General features: G+C 44.7%; 1 protein-coding gene across 1 annotated transcript; it reads right to left on the bottom strand.

Moving 5' to 3' along the window:
• Window positions 1-2256: 2256 nt before the first annotated feature.
• On the bottom strand, window positions 2257-19079 carry LOC122399581 (LIM/homeobox protein Lhx9-like). Its single transcript, XM_043400362.1, has 5 exons — window positions 18720-19079; window positions 13130-13303; window positions 11965-12197; window positions 3566-3801; window positions 2257-3196 (listed from the first exon to the last, which is right to left on the bottom strand). Exons 1-5 carry the CDS (start codon window positions 18992-18994, stop codon window positions 2942-2944), a joined length of 1173 nt encoding a protein of 390 aa, XP_043256297.1. The 5' UTR covers window positions 18995-19079; the 3' UTR covers window positions 2257-2941.
• Between the last annotated feature and the right edge of the window lie 1348 nt (window positions 19080-20427).

Raw genomic sequence — 20427 nt, 5'->3', positions numbered from 1 at the left:
AAGATTTTAATTAAAATTGTTCTACAGCATCCTAAAATTCATCCTTTTTCCTACAAAAAATGAAGGAAACGCAAATAGAACGGGTAATGACGAGCAACGAATAGCATTTCCAAAGTCCAGATGTACGTAACTATTTATTATACGATAATAGTCGCACTCGAATGCAGCACATTAATTTATCTATACAGTTTTACATAATTGGTTCACGCATTTTAAGACGCTGACGTACATTAAATCATCTTGCTATGCTACACATGCCTAATATGCGACTGCAGCCACTTCGCCGACTATGCAAACTATTCCTGACTCGGGTTTTGTGTCGCAAAAGTGTGGAAAGAAGTAAAAAAAAAAGGGAAAAACAGAGAAAAAAAATATGCTGCGAGCGTTGCCGCGTAATTGACGAGATCTTGCCCGCAGAGCGAGTACTAATTGCGCGCAAAGTTACCCGATTTAGAATCCATTCGCGACGATCTTATTCAACGTCTCGTCGTCTGCGTTTGATAAATATAATTTCTGACACGACGTGTATAAAAATTATAGGTTCTCGACCGATACAGGTAAATTTCTCCCTTCGGTAGTTAGGAATCCTCGTTTCTATTGTTTTCGTGTCATACGTTTGTCGGCTGGTGAATTGTGTTTTTCGTTTATTTCGAGATCATCACTTTGCTACACATCGATCTGCTGTTAAGAAACTTATTATACCCAAGCTTTCTTCCGCAAATGGACGTACGTTGGGTACGACTAAAAATTTTGCGAGTTCTCCGCTAATCATCATTCTCACTAATATACATACCGTGTCGTCAGTGGTCAAATGAGTGTGTTTCGTACCGATCGAATCCAAAGATCGCGGATTCGTCTGGATAAATATGAAATTATTCTTCTTATTGATCTGGCCAAAAAATGAATTAAATTTCTATTACACAAACATTATAGTCCGCTTTGAAATTTGATATAAAAGTGGACTTTCGATTTACAAGTACAAGTACTTCTTATCTTTCTTATTTCTTCTTTATTTGAAATGTATGTTGTCTGTTATGTAATTTCCAATTAAACTACGACTGACAATTTAACTTCAATCACATTTTCGTCGTACCTTACCGATCGAGGGTTGCAAGTACTTAATTCCAAAAGCATGAAAACAAAGAGTAATTTAATATAGAGATTAGACTTAAATAATTTTGAATAAATAGTTTGACAAATGGATTCGTGGAATTCGTGAATTGCCACAGATTGGTCTGCGAAACACAATTCCTTTGGATTCGCGCGGCACCGTAGAAAAAACTCGTTATCTTAGCTACGTTTTTGGCACGAGGAGAGGAACGCCGTCTTGACACACGTCGCTTGTTCGTTCGCTATTCTAGCCTTAAATCGCCGTTCTCGATATCAAAAAGTCTCTATTATTCGGCTAAAAAGGAAGAGAAGCAGCGCGCGAAGTCGGGGTCGCGTATCGTGTCGGGAAAATCGAGGTACCGAAACGCGGCCATTATTGATCACGGCCGTAATTTCGCATCGTGCAATAATTTGTACTACGATCGACTGGCAGGCAATTCTTTGTACAAAAATACTACGAACGCGTGGACCAAGTTATTTTTAACAAGAGGTTCGCTTTTTAGAGAAAATTCATTTTAAAAATATACTACATACAACGAAGGTATGGATTCTTGCTTGCTCGACGAATTTTTCAACAGTTCACCGTCCTCATTTTTTGGTGTACCTTGTTCCAACGTCAAATCTATATCAATTTTATTATCTTCTATAAACGTTACACGGTATTCGTTGCATTGAAACAGAGTAGTACCAAAATTTCTGCTTTTACAGCTTCGTTACAAAGAATCACCTTGATTTCCGTTCCGCCGCGAAATGCACCCCGCTCTATATATTTCTCGATAATTATAGTCCCCGATACGATCGAGCACGGCCCAAATGGAAACGACATAAAAATGGTTCGCAATAAAAATCGATCGGGCGATATGGCCCGCATGAAAGGCCGATTATCGACGAACGAGATACTCGTACGATATAGTAACACTCTATAAAACAACGGAAAGACCTTATTAACCTCGCGCGACATTTTTACAATCGAACGTGGCCATTTCTTTCTTTGATAAATCGTTAATGGTACCTCGTTCTCCGCACGCGTACCCGGCTCGCGTTCTCGCTAGCGAGATAACCTATTGCCTAGTACCTTTGGTAATTCGGATGTGCATGGAACTATGATTATTATCACTGATTACTTAAACATAATCCGTCGCTGGAACCAGGTCGCGATCCCTGACAGTTTCCTGGTGAGATTTTTCTTTTCTTTTTACTACACGATTGGATGTGGAAGACCTCCATTTTGATTCGCTAGTCTACCGTCTCGCTGCGTTATCCGATCGATCGATCGTTCGCGGTTGTTTACTCGAAATAATGCTCGTGATCGATGAATGGTCGTTTGTTCCTGTTAAGCACGATTGACGTTTGGTACTGAGAAGATCTGTCCAATGGCGGTCGAAACGAACGGCGATAACCGTGAATATTTAACAAGTTTGTACGAACAAATGGCTCTCGTGCGCGTGATATTCGCGAACTTCGAACATCGAGATCGCGAGGTCTGCGATTACTCACCAGGAAGGTCGTCAGCAGTTCAGCGAGTCCGTTCGCCAAAATTCTCGTCCGCCATGCTGTTCAGGAGAGAAGTCCTGTCAAACCCGAATAAAAACACAGTCTCCCGTCGTCCCCGGGACCTACACAAAACGGAGTCCAACTGTTCCACGGCGGTGAGCCTCGGAAATAGAAAATAGGAGCGAAAGAAAACCGAGCGGATCCTGGAACGACCGTGTTTCCCCTCCCCCGAAAGACAGCGCGTCGAGAGTCGATCCTAAAGAAGGGACGCGGCGATCCTTCATCCAAGATGGCTGGAAAGGCTGCTATAGCTGTCTTCCTCCATCTCAAGCCGTCGTCAGTAAAGATCGGAGAACGAGACCTGAGAGGAAACGCCGGAATGTAGGTGATGAAGAGCGTGCAGCTCCTCCATCGAGGTCGATGGCATGCTGTTGCTGTCCCCCAGGATGCTGGCCGACGGTCCCACGTTCGGTGAACCGCCCGTGCTCGAGGGCACCGGTGTTCCGGGACACCCCACGTTGCCCGACGTCGTGTTGCCCTCCTGCCTCATCATGTTCCGTCGCCATTTCGCGCGGGCGTTTTGGAACCAGACCTAGGTGCACGAGAATCGTTCAGAGGCCACTCCACCTCAATATCACACTCCTATTTTGATCAGATTAAACTGTGATGTAGGAGTTAACGCCAAGATTCACAATCATGAGGCTACTCGTCATCTCGCCTTGTATATTAAAATCAACCCCATTTTTGCATCGACGATTCTTAGCACAAATCTATTTTTTTCGTAGCCAATTTAAACAAAATGAAATAGTACAAGTTTGAAAAATTATTTCCGCGTGGAAAGATACCTACTCGTAAAGAAGAAACGATCTCCGTTATTAATTATTCTTTGATCGATAGTATTGCCGGGTAAAACGTGGGTCCGGCGTAGCGAAAGAAATTGAAAACAAAATTTATGTCCCACCTGAAGCACCCTCTTCGAGAGTCCCGTCTTTTGCGCCAGTTGCTTGAGGTCCTTCGCATCGGGGTTCTGATTTATAGCAAAATAATTCTTCATCGTTCGCAACTGGTGATGCTTGAAGCTCGTTCTCATGCGCTTTGTTCGCTGGCTCTGGTGCACGGGGCCCGGTGACCCGACAGACGCGTCATACGCTGCCAGGGATTCCATGGACGAAGACAGTTCGGTAGGATGGAGTAGTTCTGCAACAAAATGGCCTTTACCGAATACTTCTATTCCGTTCAACGATTCGTGTAACTTGAATACGTTGAAATTAATCGCTACAAAGTGGAAGATAGAATTCTATACTATATTACGAGACGAAGATTTGGAAGCCTCGGAATATCGGTTTAGAGATTCGATATTATTCTGATAGCGACTCGAGTCGTGAGCAGGACTCATTTGGAGGAGGAACGAAGGCCAACGGGGAACGCCGGTTATAATTGATGATCGTGTTTAATTAATCGATGCGTCGAGGGCAAGGTGAGGCAAGAAAGGGGGCCGGGAGCGAACCGGAGTACGGAAATTTAATCTTTCAGCAACATCTTCGACAGGACCACGGCAAGGTTTGTTGAAAGAGGTTAAAAGAGCGCAGCGCGCGTGTATGGAGTCCATACGGCGCGGGCTTTCGCGTACCTATTACAAAGATTTCTTAATCTGATCGGCCGGCAGGACGCGTGAAAGGAGCCCGGCCGTGTCTGTAAAAAGACGAGACAGCAGACAGAAAAAAAGGCAGGCGTCGATCGTACGATACACGGAAGGCTCGATGGTAAATGAGAGGATTCCTCTCCGATCGTTGCTGAATGCTTGTGATCCATCAATCGATACTAGGCGACTATCTAGCCTTCGAATCGTGCGATTTGTTCTTCTGTTTGGAAACAATCGAAGAGCAACATTCTTCCAGGGACCGTCGTTCCCTTTTTAAAAAGAAAACGAACCCTTGGTACCATTTTTTTCCCCCTTGTGCCTCGATCATCGATTACGGAAAGTCCACAGCACCTCGCTTCGTTTCAATATTTTTTCAAAGGTTCTATTTTTCGTAATTTCAATTAGTTGATGTCGAGGAAAATATGTCGAGGAAGATACGTCTTGTTTCAGGCGTTTATTAAGGCACTGTCTTGCACTGTCTGTACTCTGAGCATATGTTCCTGAATTTGCTAATATTACATCTAATGCGTGCTGCTATAGACTTTCCTAATCCGTGTACGTCGAAGCTAATATTCCTCTGTATCGAATACGCTTCAGCCGTATCATCCTTGCATGATATTAAGTATCAAACCCAGTTGGTGTGGATTATACAGAAATTTCGGAGATTATATCGATATTGTTCACTATTGTTCCCGACTGTGCATTCTTTCATCGAACGGGGAGGGGTAAAATGTTCAAAATAATTGAAAACCAGGGTAGGCGAAGCGTGAACCGAATTAAAAGGTTGGACAGCTGTCATACTACTTTTCCCAACGATGGTCGTTCGTCTCTTCCGAGTTAAAAGCGACCTGGTTCGCCGAGACTACCCATTCCAGTCTACCGAAAACGACCAACACGGTAAAAACTCCTATTGTCGCCTCCCGATGGACATCGACAGCGGTTGGAACCGGCCGCAAACGGACCGATCGCTCGGTACCCCGTCGTTCCCCTTCGCGCCGCCGCCGCGGAGAAACGGGAACCACCGTCGTCGAGCGAATTTCCGCGCACGTAACTGCGCGGAGCAAGCTCTCCCGGCCGGGATAAAGGAGAGGCATCGGGAACGACATCGGTGCAACCGTTCAGTGCCGTTGCAAGTTGCAGTTGTTGCGCGCCGCCGGAGCGAAGGAACGCATCCAATAAATAAGACGACGAGGGTAACCATTGAATTCAATCGGGAGAAAGAACGGGTTCCAGCGACGTTCGCGGACAGCCGCTGGGACCACGCCGGGAGCGGCCGGAGGGCGAGGGGGCAGTCCACCCAGAAGTAAATCCCCGAGCACGTATCCGCCATTACTGTTTATTGTCCCGAACTTCCATTCCCTGCGGACGACGACGGGCTGCTCCGGCTCGCGATCCAGAAAAGAGAAGAACCGCTTTCGCGGACGGCCACACCGCCGCTGGAATTCGTTCTCTTCGAGGTGAACGACACGAATTTTTGTTTCCACACGATCGCTGGAAAACCGCCTCTCTCCGCGCGATTCTTCGAGGGACTCGAACAAAGATTAAATTCGTTACGAGGATTCCTCGAGGTTCGATAACGAGGACGAACCCCGTTCGTCTCCTCCAGACCCATCCGTGTGGTTTCGAGTACTTTCGTTAGATGGTGTTTCCTTCGTTGGGTATTGTTACCATCCCCGGGTAACCCTACCTAATTGGTGTTGGTCGATCGGGAATTTATCTTTGCCTCGAAGACGAATTTGTTCGCCGCGGAGATTCGATCGTCGGGTATCGCGAAATACGAGAAGGGTTTATGAAATGTAATCGGGAATGGATAGTTTGAAACAGAGATAATTACAGTTGGTTTAAGCTGATTTCGGACAGGAATCGGGCACATACGATAGGAATTATTTTAAGCCGAATATAGTGCAAAGCTGCTACCATGGACGGGCATGGTCAATAGCATTTACTAGAGTTTTGCTAGAGGAAACGATTTCGAATATAAGCTCGGGTTAATTGGACGGCAGTTTATGGACCCGCTAATCGTCTTTAAAATTCCACACAAAGTATTTTTTATAACTGGTAGTGTGATTCCGAAGATTAAGTCGTTAAACATTGATGTAGGAATATGGCGTCGAACAGAGAATCAGAGGATGTCGCGACTTTACAAAATGGAGACGATAACAGAAAGGAGTTTGATCCAATAAACACGCTACGATCGAGTATGCATTAATAAAGTTCTTGTTTCCAAATTTTAAGTCTTTTCTGCTATCTCTTACTATTTTAACTTTAATACGCTCTTTGATACGTAATATTTTATAGTTTCTGCAGTAGTTCTTCGTATCAAAATTAACAGAACCCATGTAGCAGTTTTTGGTTACTATTCTGGGTTTAAGCGAATAAATCTGGAAGTCCCCGCACGTTCCTTTAGAATTCTTTACTTCTTTTAAACGTTCTGCCTCTGGTTTTGCTCGCTCTAATCCTTCCTTTTCTACCCTATATTTTTCTATCTCTTCCATTTAGAGTACTCAAGAGCATACACAAGCCAGATCTATAAGTTTCAAAATATGAAATAGAGTTTTCCATCGTTCAATCTTCCCTTTCATAAAGAAATATTCTACAACGAAAATTCTATATTATACGTGTCGCTGCTGGTCGAAGGAAGTGCAGACCGTACTGGGTCAGACGCCCTAGTCAGCCATCGAAGCGCTTACCACTAAATAAACTCGACGCTATTCGTATTCTTCTTATCGATGACACGTTATTCTCAATCTTTGTCGACTGTTAACATATCTGAGCAGAAAAGTTTGTACCAAAGTATAATCGAGGAGCCTTCTTCCTCGGCCAGCGGTCTCTTTTCCCACCGAAACTAAAAAGTCCGCGATCCACGTCGCAGAGCGCGCGCAATCATCGTGTAATTCCCAAAAGGATCGCTTTCCCCAGAACCAGCTCTATCAATAAACGCAACCGAGGCCCCTGCAAAAGGAATACGCCAGTTTTTTCACGAAACTGGCCTGGTTCCCAAGCGAAGTCGCCGCGACGGCGACGCGGCGAAGTCAGGCTTTGAAACGGAGGGGGGGGAGAGGGGGTGGTTGGCGGAGGGATTTGGTGGTTCAAGAATGAGATTACAATTTGTCAGGACCGAGCTAGAGGCCGAAATCACGCGGATGGCACGGTCGGTCCAGGCGAGCGAGGGACGCCCGGACGGCAAGAAACTCGCGCAGGCGGCATTATAGTGTTCCGCCGGCCATTCTGCTGGCTGCGGCCACGTATTGGCCACGGCAGCATTCTTTTCCGGCCAGATCGGCCAATCGATGCATCTCGCCACCGATACCCATCTGTCACTGTCCACCGGGGCCTAGCCTTTTCTCCGCTCGTCGAGCGCGCCTCTGAAGGACGGGACGCATCCAGCGAAATTGCTCCCATCGACGGGGACCGTTCCCTCTTCCGGGGACGGACAAAAATTCTCCCTGCCTTTTCGGTTTTTGGCGATCTTCCCTCGATCGACCCTCGTCGGTTTCGAAATCATCGCAATCAGAGACATTGGAAAATTTCATTTTCGAAGTACATCTGGTGTACTACGAGATGCCATTTTCTTTAGTACCTAAAGTCGAACGCGATTATAACGAACTCGAATGTATGGAGATTAGGACTACAACTAACAGAAAGTGAAATTTTTAATAACTCGAAATAGTGTACCGTAATTCATGCAAGAATATTAATATAAATAATGTGTTTTTTTTTTTATTTTTGATGTCTGTCTATCGTGTTAAAAGTAGTAGAAGTAATCACTGTGCACCGTGAGTAATAGTTACAGCATGAAAATTATTATACATCGACCCCCTTGTGCTCGTTATAACAAAGTTCGACTGTTATTATATTAGTACCCACATCTCGTACGTTCCCCTACAGGAGTAATTGATAGTCTTTGTCAACGGTTGATATTGATTATCTCCCTATCGCCAGCCAACTTATCGTTAAACTGATGTTCTTTAAAACTGTCGGGCCATTTTTGAGGTTCACCGCCATGGTGGTTACCGATGGCCGGCATTTTGAACCTATAATCAATCGACTGATTTCTAACAACGTCGGTGTCATTTACAACCACAACATAGTAAATTATTGAACTATTGAAAAACTATAAATCCGACTCCTCCATTCCGAATCGATGTCTTCAGCCGTTCTTCGAGCAAGAATATCTCCCTTGCAATTCCTGACCCACAAAATATCGGGGGAAAATATTTCAAAAAAGTTGTCCGCTTTTTCTCCCCCCCTCCGGCGAGAGACGCGGACCGACGTTGATGGAACTAATTTTTCAGCGTGCAAGAGCCCCACGGCCGCTGCGAAAGCATTTTCAATGGCCGAGAAACGACGGACTTATCGCGGTCGCAATTCCAACGATTCATCGAACGCGCCTGCCGACGTCCAGACGGAATAGTTCGTGGGATCCCCCGTCCGCGGCAAAAAGTGTCCCAATTATATATAAAGACAATAAAACGCGAACCAGTCGGCGGTTCCCACCCCGTCTTCACGGACGATTTTATGGCTGTTGGTCGTAAATTCCAGCCGGTAGTCCGAAAGTGATTCTCCCTGATCGCGCGTCGATTATAAAATAACTGACAACCGCGAGCCACGACCGGTAGCCGGACACGACTCTTGAACTCCCTGTCGAATCGTCGTAAACATCGCGAAACAAATGAGTTCCGTGATAGAACGGCTCACGGGGAATAAAATCGGACACGTCGTTCGACAAACGAGGGTGTTTTGCGTGAGCGTTAAATGAATTTATCTGGTCGAGCGACCGGGCGAAACGAACGGAACGATTTTGGGGGATCTGGTTCCGTGACACTGGTTCCGGGGGCAGTTAACGTCTCGCTGAATTAACATATGTCGCCCTTTCGATCTGATAACGCCGTGAGATGTTCTTCGACGTTATTTTAATTGTCCCTGGGAAGAACTACTGTCTGGGAACAGAATGGCTGACGCGTCGGATAATTCTACTGGCTCGGTTGGCAATTGCATAGCTAAAATATCAAGAAATATTTGTAAAACTACTATCTCACGGTTGTTCCGTAATATTAGACTTTTCATATCTCGTCAGACTCTTCTTCAACCTCTAGCATCTTCGCTCTTAATTGCACAGCCCGCTTCCTTCGAACGTTTTATCCAACGAGGGTACGTCTTCCAATTTAAATCGAGGCCAATTTAGGGCAAGGTTGTGGTACATGTTGGGTAATAAGACATTTTCAGAATTCTTTTTCTATACCCTATTAAAATTTCAAAGTAAATCGTCCAACGTTTCATACGTCGTACGCAGCACGCTGAAAAGCGCCATTTCGAGGAGAACGGTGGCTTTGATATAATATAATAATTACTTATATTTCCAAGCATTTTGCATTAAACTAATTTCACGCTTACAAATTGGAAAATATATAAATGTTTTCGTTCTTTCGATGATTCGTTCGTAGCTACGCCATTGCGCGAGTTACAGACAAAATGGACGCTCGAAGCAGTTCTACGAATTGTTAGGACTCCGCTTCCAGTTCTCCTTTAACCTAACTTTCGCTATACGTGATATTTTCTTGAATCTCGAATATCATTCTCCTCCGTACACATTTTAGGTTCGACTCGATAACGTTCGTTATTATTCTGCGATCGTAGCACATTTTCATAGTGTTTGTCGTCGCTGGTGGCTTGAATGGACATTTTCTGCGTAGTCGGTTGAACGTTTGTCAGGGTGAGTTATTTATTCAGCCCTCGAAAAGGAAAACCGTCCCGGCGGGCAGCACATGTCCGACACAGGGCGCAGCCGCGTGGCCCCGTCGCACCAAGGATCAATTAGACAGACGGAAGGCGAAATTTCGCCGAAGAATTTCCGTGTGCGTCGATCAGAGAACCTCCAACGAGACGAACACGAACACGAACACGAACAGGAACGCGAACGCGAACACGATCAAATCACCGGCCGATTCGCGGGTCTGCGATCCTCGAGAGCTACGGCAAATGTTTGCGCGCCGAAGGAACCAACCATTATACTCATTGCTGGGCAAATAATGCAACTCCCCCTACTAACTTGTTCGATTCGAGGGATGTAGAGTAGGCTGACGAGTGGAACGGAGAGGAAGCTAGATCGATTCGAGGGTGGAAGAGAGCGAGATTCGTAGACCCGTGCACGGAAAAGGAAAAGAAGAAAGAAGAGAGGTCGCGAACAGCGCGCTACGTGTTCCCATGGTTTTAATACCGATGTTTGAAAGCACACCCCCGTTTACCATCCGGCCCAATTATCCCCCTGGCAACCCCTTCCATAACCTCTCTTACGTTCCCGCGTTGTTTCACCGCTGCCAATTACACGTATTTGCGTCCTCGGGCCGACGAGAGCCGAGACTGGATTCTTGTGAATTCTTTATTGTTTCGACTGTACGACGAGTGAAACAAAGGGTCCGCGTTTTCTTTTCCGCCCCCACCCTTCCGGTCTTTCTCTTTTGTCGCGCGATTAATCAATCGCGGGCTCGCTCGGACGGAGGCGCGATGTCGTTACGATCGACTCCTTTTCTGTAACGGCAGACACTCTTTGATGAAAGGGACTGTTTCAGTTCTGTTCGAGCAGCTCGAGTTTTTCTTTGCACTCTAATGAACTGTATTTTAATATTCTAACCGTGGAGTGTCACACTTTTTGTTTCGGGCGTAGCGTCCACTGTTCCACTCGAGCGGACATCAAAGTTGTTTGCGTCCACCGATGTTGTTTATCGTTAAAAATGTCGCTATAATTTTTTCTACGGGATCAAAATATCGTTCTGTTAGGTTGCGTGGTTTTATTTGCGCTAGAAAAGATCTAGGATACGTTAGAAAGTTTCTGTCGGAATGCGTGTGTTCCCAGAAACGATCATAACAGAACAATCCAACACGCGTTGTTAATTGAATAAATCATACAAAAAAAATATGAAATTTTGTTACTGATACGACCCACGATAGGACTAATTGGCGCACAATAAAAGGCAGAAGAAAAAGCATTTTCTGTTATTAAAAACTTCTTTCGCGAATAAAAAGTTTCTCCGTTATAAAGAACAAAAATTAGGAAAGGTAGAATTTATACGAGTGGAAGAGATTAGAAGGCGCGATAACTGTTTCCTCTTACCCAAACAAATTAAATTAAATACTTCGGTATATTGAATTCTATTTAAACGATATATTTTCTTCCGAATAGAAGTACTTTAATTTTTCTATTTCCGTTTGTTACGCGTGTGGAAATTTCAGCGTGTCTAATAGGAACTAGAAACGTTACGATTTATACAACAATACATGGAACTGCTACGATAGTTGTGTAACAACGTTCTACTGCCATTAGACGCGACTACGTCGTAAAGCAGGTTGTACAACAAATCCACGATTGTATTATGAATGATTATTATCCGAAATGTTGAAATTTTTCTACTTATATTCGATTTCAAAAAAAAGACGAAGTCGATAACTGTGACAATCGTATGAAATTTTGTCCTATTTAACGGAAATCGGTGATACTGTGGTAGACTCAATTTTTGACTTTCATAACTTTTAATACGGCGATGTAGTGAATTTATTATTTTATCAATATTCAAAGGGTCGCTATTTCTTAGGACTTTCCACAACGGTAGTAGACTTTGAGAAATCTTCTGAATCTTCTCGAAATTAATTATTAGTAATAGGGGGTGGTTAGGGTAATTGGGCCTTTTGCCTTTCGAGAGTTTAAAGAGCAAAGTACTCACCGAGAGCGCCAGCAGCCAGCCTCATCGTGACGGGTAGTTCAGCGCCGGTGACTTCCGACAGCTTCCTCTTTCTAGGGCGACCCTTCTGCACCGTGCCGGAAGTGGTGATCGGGCTCTGCTCAGCGGCGCTGTAATAAGCCGGAAGCGGCGACACCCCCGGTGAACCGATGTCCTCGATACTGCCGGCTCCGCTCCCGTAATCCCCCGCGCAGCAGAGCAACTCATAGTGAGGTCTTGGGACCGACCAGCTCGTCATTCGTGAACCTTGCTGTCGAGTATTTCAGTGGCGACCCTGCGTTATCCTCCGAGTTCGATGAACGAGCGAACGCGAACTCGCTCGCGAGAGAAGACAGACTAATGGCCCCGACCGCTTTCCGCTCGATCGGATCGACGGATCGGCGAATCGAGCGTCTACAATGATTCTCGGCCCTTTGTTTTATCTCGGCTGGACTTTTCATCCAAACGAAATCGAGACTCTGGTCCCGATTGGCGCTCGCTAACTTTTTGATCCGACCAGGCAACTTTAACCCTCCAATATGGCCGTCAAATGAACAAAAGTCTCTGTTTTTTAAAATCGTATTGGAGGGTTATCGTTCGAACTTATCTTGGAAGATCAAAGTCAATAATCACCATAACTTCGAGACTCTCGAATGGTGTTTACTCGTCACGTTGGTCCTGCAAGCTCCTATATACTTCGACAGCGTTTACCGCTGCTTTCGTCCGTAAACTCGATCAGTCGTTGGAGAAAATGTCTTACACCGGATCAAACGTCGCTGTACGACCGAACAAATGTGATTTGTACACGTTCCCTTATTCGTGCCGCCGTTCCCATCGACGTGAACCGCGAACGCGGATTAATAAACGTACGTGAGGACGAGCGTCGATAGTCCGCGACTACCGATCCCGTCGATCCAGCGGAGCGGGAAGCGGCACCGCGACGTTTTCCCATTTACGAGAACGCGCGTCGAGCTCGACTCGATCCCGTTTCTCAGAATTGAAAAGACCGGATTCACCCGCGCCGGAGGGCTGTCATTACGCGGCGAACAGAAGGATAATAAGTGTCCTACGTCGACGCGCCTCGTGTTTCTGTCACTCTCGTCATCAAACTCGTTGATAACAAAGAGACGGCCTTTGGAGGATGGTAATTCGGGCTCGTGTTTCTCACCTACAGTAGACCAGGCCGTCCCTCTGCCCGAAATGATCGCCCTTGTTCAGCGGGGTGCCGCAGGACGCGCAAGTGAAACAGGCCACGTGGTACACCAGGTCCCTCGCGCGCATCACCAGCTCCGACGCGGAGATGCCTGCCCGGCATCGAGAACATCTCGACACGGCGAACAATCTGGGAACAGAATATGCGGCGGAATTGTTTCACGAATCACTGTTCCGTCCCATTTTTATGGGTTTTTTTCATTTCACGCGGTTAAGGAACAAATTTCGAATAGTCCAGGACTATTTTGAAACATTGAAACCCTCCAATCCGTTCAAAAGTTATGATGTTTTAAAGATCTACATCTTTTGGGGCACCATTTCAGGTCACATATTATATTTTCGATAAAGAATTTTTTTTCTCGAAAGTGCGTAGAATATCGGGGTTATGTCTATCGACGAAGAATGATTGTAATTGACCCCTGGAACTAAAAATATTTTTTTTAAAACGATTTGAATAATTTTTTAATTTGTCGAAAAATTTCGCAATTCCCGAATTTTTTTCTAGGAAATGGATAGAATTTCGAGGGTATAGCTATTGGCCAAAAATGATTGAAATTGACCCTCGGAACCGAAAATAATTTTTCCAGAATGATTTGAAAATTTTTTTTTTCATCGAAAAATTTAGGCACCTACCCCCTGTCGATTTTTCTTAAAAATCAGTTTCCCATTTTTAATTAATTTGTTTGACGCCCTATAGAAAAGTTGTCTAATACTTTTTGGTAGGTACCCATGGGCTTTGCTTCAGAAAAAAATTTCATTGAAATATATTCACTATTGTAGGAGTTATGGTCGTTTGAAAATTGGACCATTTTTATGGGGGTTTTCTCATTTTGCGGGGTCAAGGAACAACTTTTCGAATATTTTTGGAATTGCTACATTTTTTACACTAAAATACGCGTCGTTTGCCTTTTTAAACATTAAAATCGTCCAATTCGTTCAGGAGTTACGACATTTTTAAGATACACATGAAATTTTGGTGAGCCTCACATTAGATTTACAGTAAAGAATTTTTTTCTCGAAAATGCGTAGGATTTCGGGGTTATGTATATTGACCAAAAATGATAGTAATTGACCCCTGAAACTAAAAATATTTTTTTAAAACGATTTGAATAATTTTTTTTCGCCGAAAAATTTCAGCACCTACTCGAATTTTTTTCTCGAAAGTGCGTAGGAATTCGGGGTCATGTCTATTGACCAAAAATGATTGTAATTGACCCCTGCAACTAAAAATATTTTTTTCAGAACGATTTGAAATTTTTTAATTTTGTCGAAAAATTCACACCTTCTCGAATTTTTTTCTCGATAGTGCGTAGGAATTCGTGGGTATGTCTTTTCACCAACAATGATTGTAATCGACCCCCCTAGATAAAAACAATTTTTTTAGAACGATTCGAAATTTTTTAATTTCCACCATACTCAGAGATTACTTGTTGCCTAGGCAGGCTTGGCCCTAACTTAATAACGATGCTTGTCGTTATTGGTTTATCACAACTACAGTTTTATTGCGTGGGGAGTACGATAGAATCATAGTGGAAACGCCATTGCTCGGAATATCAACCATGAATAGAACAAAAATGTATCTTTCGCGAATATGGATCTAAAAGTAGAGTTTTAGCGATCATGTTCAGTTTGCAAGTGCCTAGCTAACAAGTCCATCTCTGTACGGTACCCAGAATATCCTTTCGACAATGAAAACTTCAAAGCCCGCTTAGATATCCTGTAACCGGCTACGACCACGATGACTCAACAATGGCGATCCCGTGGAACTACGTCGTCCTCGTATCTCAACACCAATCAACCCTCTCTCGAGTACGACAAAACCGTTTCAATTCTCCAGGGCGTCCAACGAGGAGCAAGAGACTCGGGTTCAGCCGTCGTTCCGGGTTCCTTCGAGGCGGCCATTCCCGATCACGCGTTCTTCGTAGAATCCCCTAATTACAAAATCAACGATCCCGATCGTCGCTCGAATTCATCGATCCTCTCTTCCCCGTCCGCGCACGTGACCTCCGTTGTTCGTGACTATCCGCCGGACCAAAATCGGAGAACAATGCCGGTCCCCCTCCGTGAGCGTTTTTCTTCCACTAATACACCATAACACCAAGGGGGTTGGAGGGTGGTGGAGGTTGTTCCTTGCGGGCTCTCATATCGGCCGTCGACGATCAAGGCAGCGTTACAGTTTCCGAAGCGCGAAAACCAAATAGAGACAAAGGGGTCGGATATGGATCGTTGCATATTGCATGGGAGCCGGTTGTATTCTTCTCTAACGAACCAGCAGCCGTTCCAGCCTGGAGGAATACCGGTCCACGGTGGGTTCCACCCTCGCCTGGAATCCTCTGTCACCGACGATCACCGTGGAGGAGACCCAAGAGGTCTATGGGTGGTTCAAGGAGCCAGGAAAGACGGGAGTCAATTTACAAACGTTTTCCCATTTTCGTTCAGAAATAAATTTCTTTCATTTCTCGCTCTGATTGATCCTAACACGATGATCGTCAGGTTTCATAAAACATTCTCCAAAGAGTGACACCACGATTACCATTTAAAGGAATCGAATTTCTTTTTGATTCGCTAAATTAATATAGTCCCAAGAATAATATCGTGTAGTCCATCTACCTTCTAGTAGAAAAATCGAAATTAGGATTTCAAATTAGATTCTACCTTGCGCCGATATGACCAATTAGCTAGCTTATGAAGAAAAATCACCAGTCAGAGAGCATACATTGTTGTTATTAGATAACCACTGTTTAGATCTCTTTCTCGACGTGGAGTTTCATCTGATTTTCTTTGTAAACAGGATACTGCTCGTACGATTAATTACGCGTTAGTCATTGTCTGCTGGAAAGCCTTACCGAAGAGTCTACTTGCAAAGAAATTACTTCCCGTATACAGAGCTGAATATTTTTAACATAGAAGAGTAATTACTTTTAAACCTAAGAATTAGAAATGATAGAAGTTTTCATTTAAAGAATTATAGAAAACCAAGAAATTTTAGCTTTTCTTAGTGTTTGTTTTTGGGTAAATTTAACTTTGTTTAACGTGGAATATATAATGTCGCAATACGGTTGTGTAACCAAATTGGATTAAATGGTACTAATGAGGAATGGTCTAAAAAAGTAATAGGAAGAATCAAAGAGTGACAGTGTTATATTTTATGATGTTGTACATAGAGTAATAGCTAATGTGCCACATATCTGATTGGCATATTAGAACTTAATGTGTTGCAAATGTCAGGAGGTGCAACATGGTAGTTACTTAGTTTACATAAGAATAATAAGTAAGCTATGATCTTTTTCCAAACGTATTAACCGTAGCTGCGTGAGGAAGAGATCAAAACACTTCTAGAATTTCCCTGAAAATAGTTTCAAACTCATCCGAAATTAGAGTCTATCGAAACTTATGCATCGATTAGGGGGTTTCAGTTTCCTTGCTGTAGTTCTTCTTTTACGGAAACGAGGCTAGGATTCTCAGCGAAGCAGCTTTAATTTTAAAATACATTACGATAACATTTCGCCTTCGTTATTCCACGGATAAAGAAACTTAACAATTTTCTCGTTACAGTAACGTACTCGACTGTGCAAAAAAGATGACCTCTGACGGACTTAACCCCCATGCTCTTCGTGCCCTTTAATTATTCCGTTCCATCGTCACTGAGAATGTAGCACTGATTAGGGGCGAAGATTACAGGATGCTGGAAATTGGATCCTTTTCTGGTTTTCATTAAAAGCGTAACCAGGGAACGACGTTCGAGAAAAAGCGAGTTCACGGTTTTCATTTCGGGGGAAATAATTTTCGTCGAATACGCAAAGTTTCATAATTTTTCGCGGAAAGCAAATTTCTTTTTTGTCTCGTCAATTAATTCGCGCGCACGTCGGTGCTTTCGAAAAGCTCCGCTCGCATTATCCACCTACTCCCGGAAATACTTCCGGATTGAATAATTCATACGGAATTGAATATTTAACGTCTGCTTCCCGCCGGGGCTCGTCGATTTAACAATTTCGATCCGTTTAATGCGAACAATGGAGAGAGACAGAGGTAGAAAAGGAGCGAAGAAACCGATCTCGCGCTTTCGACGACTGGCGGAATTATGCAACGCGTGATTCTCCCTCGCGTTCGCGAGCCGCGCTCTGAAATTCAACGGAAACAGCGTTTCATAGGCAAAAACACAGTAACAGATTCCCCGCATCTAATTACCGTCCCCCACAATGGCTGTGTTTAACTTAATTAATTTCATTCATCGAGACTTTGCATTTTAATATCTTAATCTACAACGGTCCGACAAGCTGCTCGACGAATCCTCCGCCTACGAGTACGCGATGCAAGAGATAACCGGCAACATTCTGCATTCAAACGCCCCACCAGATCCTTCATCCATCAAAACTTCGTCTAACGTTCCTAGCTACTCCATCCTGTTTCGTTCGCTTCACCCTCTTTTATAGTCCAATTTTCATTTCGCGCGATAACTTCGAGAATGGATTTTTACTGTACTGCAGTAGATTCACAATCGAGGGAATAAAAAATGTTCTGAAACTCGGGGGATATACTAGTTTACTTTGAGGGGTGGATATTGACGCTTTATTTGGACACTACGGTATATTAAAATATATAAATAAACGTTACGAGCTGGAAGAGGGATAATTGCATTGCCCGAATGACGCGATTTCGATCGAGAGTATGGTTTGCAAATAAAGGGAAACAGCTGGAGGAACGATCCAACGGTCGATCGGTCCGCGCCACCGAATCGGGGGTGGAGGAACACGACGAAAAACGAAGTGTCGCCCGGTGGCGAAAAGGTATTACTGGAAATCGTGACCGCGTCTTTTTATCGCGGCGAGTATATCACCAGCGTGGAATTTCTGGTCCCGGTTCGGCAACCTAGGTATCACGGCTCAGGGCTGGCCATTAGTAGACATTTTGTGTGGTCCGGGGCGCAGTTTTGAGCGGGGCGGACGCTCCTATGCAAATTCGCGGATACCCCAATAAATACTGAAACGGGAAGCCGTACGACGGGCCCACTAGAACGGGGACCAGCGGATCTTGCATTAATTCCGGACGTCATTCCGGTAATTCGACGTGTACCGGTATGGCGCGCCATGGGAATCGCTTTGTTTCAAATAGAAAATCAAAGGGTGGATTAGATCCGAAGTTCTTTGAAGTTTCAATGGATATAAAGACTACAATTTCGTGCAACCATCTTTGATTTCGCGTTTGAAACATTTGATTGGCTACGTTTTATAGACAATGCAGCTATTTGGAGTTTTTTCTCATCTTTGTATAGTTTAAACTCATTTGTAACGTGCGTCAGAGCAACAGAGAGTTAAGGGATGATACGAGGAACCCCCCAAAAGCTAGATTCTTCTTTCACGATAAGTAAATCGTCCAGCCCGTCAGGTATCCGAGAGCTATGTAAAATCAAACCCTTCTTCATTCTGGGAACTTTAAATTTTCGACTTTTTGCCAGCCATGCGACAAGTCGAAGTCGGTAGATCCGGTCGCGGCAGGTGACCCGTCGGTGAACTTTGTTTAATCCTCTTACGACTACTCGTACTAACCTATAATAATCCTCTTTGCAGTAGATGTTGCCATCCCTGGCGAAGCATGTCAGCTCGGCGGCCAGCGGCACCCGGCAATGGCAGCAACGCAAACAGCCGCAGTGCCACGCACGATCGGCAGCCCTCAGGTACCACCGTTCGGCTATCTCTCTGCCGCATCCCCCGCAGCCGAGGCTTCCGTCGGAGTTGTTCTCGCCGGTGCCGATCTGCCGGCCGCTGACGGCACCATTGCCTGGCGGGGGTGTGCTGCTCCCGCAGCCGACTTCCTTCAGCATCTCGTGACGGACGGCCGCAGCCACCGGCGCATTCTACGGACAAACGGCCCCCGGTGACATTTCGCCAGATTTACAGCCCGATTCACGGCCGATCTTTCGACTACTGCCCCCCCGTCCGGACTGGCCTCGATCGCGCCGCTCTCAGACGTTCACGATCACAAATAGATTGAAAAATACACTTTGCTCGATCGAAATTTCATTTTTACGGTGGATATTGTGCAATTGTGTGCACGAATCTTGGGTACAGCTGTCTATAAATGTCTCGAAGGCCCAAAAATTGGAGATATTGTTAAATTAATTGTACTGTACTTTGCCCGATTTAACCAAATGATACTCATCTGGTTGATCGAATAAAAATCGTATCTAACAAATAGAACTTTCGATCTTTAGGTAAGCAACTACTCAGCCTTTTTTTCAACGCGCGGAAAAATGAAGAATCTAGTCATTTCTCGATCAACCGTAAAGTTTCAAAATTCCATGCTCGTGTGCAATTTCGGGTAAGTAGTCCAAGACATTCGAGCAGTGGCGTGTAATTACAGGACTTTAATCGCTCCTTCTTGCAGGGCACCCTTTCCGCATTCACGGAATCCACCTTTTTTCAGGAACGCCCCGTATTTAACGGGCACTCGAGTTCCCCGGGCCACTCGTCCCCCCCGAATTCACGTTGAAAATTTTCCCTGTGGCCCCACGGTCGCTCGTGACTGTTTTTCTCGCGACGATCGCGATGACGAGTGTTCCCCGTGGACGAAGGACTACCCGATCCTCCAGGAGCGGCGACATTGCATTCATTCAGGACACTTCTCCGGCAGCGGCGCACGCAAGAACCGATGAATGAAAACAATTCGTGACTGCTGTCCCGTTAATGAATGACTCCCGGGGTAGTGGCTCTCGGTTTCGAATCGGCCGCGAGCTAATTAGTAGAACCTTGCGGATCGCCACAATAACTCAACGTCCTTTACGAGCGCGGGCCGCACGTGATTTCCGTAAGTTAAATGGAAGGTGACGTCGCCTGGAATCACCGTACACCTCGTTTTACCAAGGTGACGCCGTTTTGCTGCCGCTTGTCACCGACGTATTAGGTCGAACGTGTGCACGCTGATTTACAACTATTCTCCCCCTTGTTTCCCGTTTTCCCCACCGTTATCCATTTTCCATTATTTTTTTTCCCGCGAGATGGACAAAGTTTTATTCCAATTATAGACGAGGTAACATTTAGTCCAACGAGCTGTTCTGATCGCTCAACATGAATTCGTAGGGGAAGTATATTGTTCAGAACCTGCGATCTAGCAAATAGTCTAAGCATCATCTTGGCTTGAACGGTGCATTAACAAAGTAGTGATTTAAACTTTAACTGGAAGGAAATCAGAAAACAAAACTAGTTTGATCCAAATAAACGTTTAAATATGAGATTTGTGAGCAACAGAGAGTACTTT

This window comes from Colletes gigas, unplaced genomic scaffold (genome assembly GCF_013123115.1).
Source record: "Colletes gigas isolate AHSC1104 unplaced genomic scaffold, ASM1312311v1 Colletes_gigas_Sc00014, whole genome shotgun sequence".
Lineage (NCBI taxonomy): Eukaryota > Metazoa > Arthropoda > Insecta > Hymenoptera > Colletidae > Colletes > Colletes gigas.
This window is presented reverse-complemented; position numbering and strand designations above follow the sequence as displayed.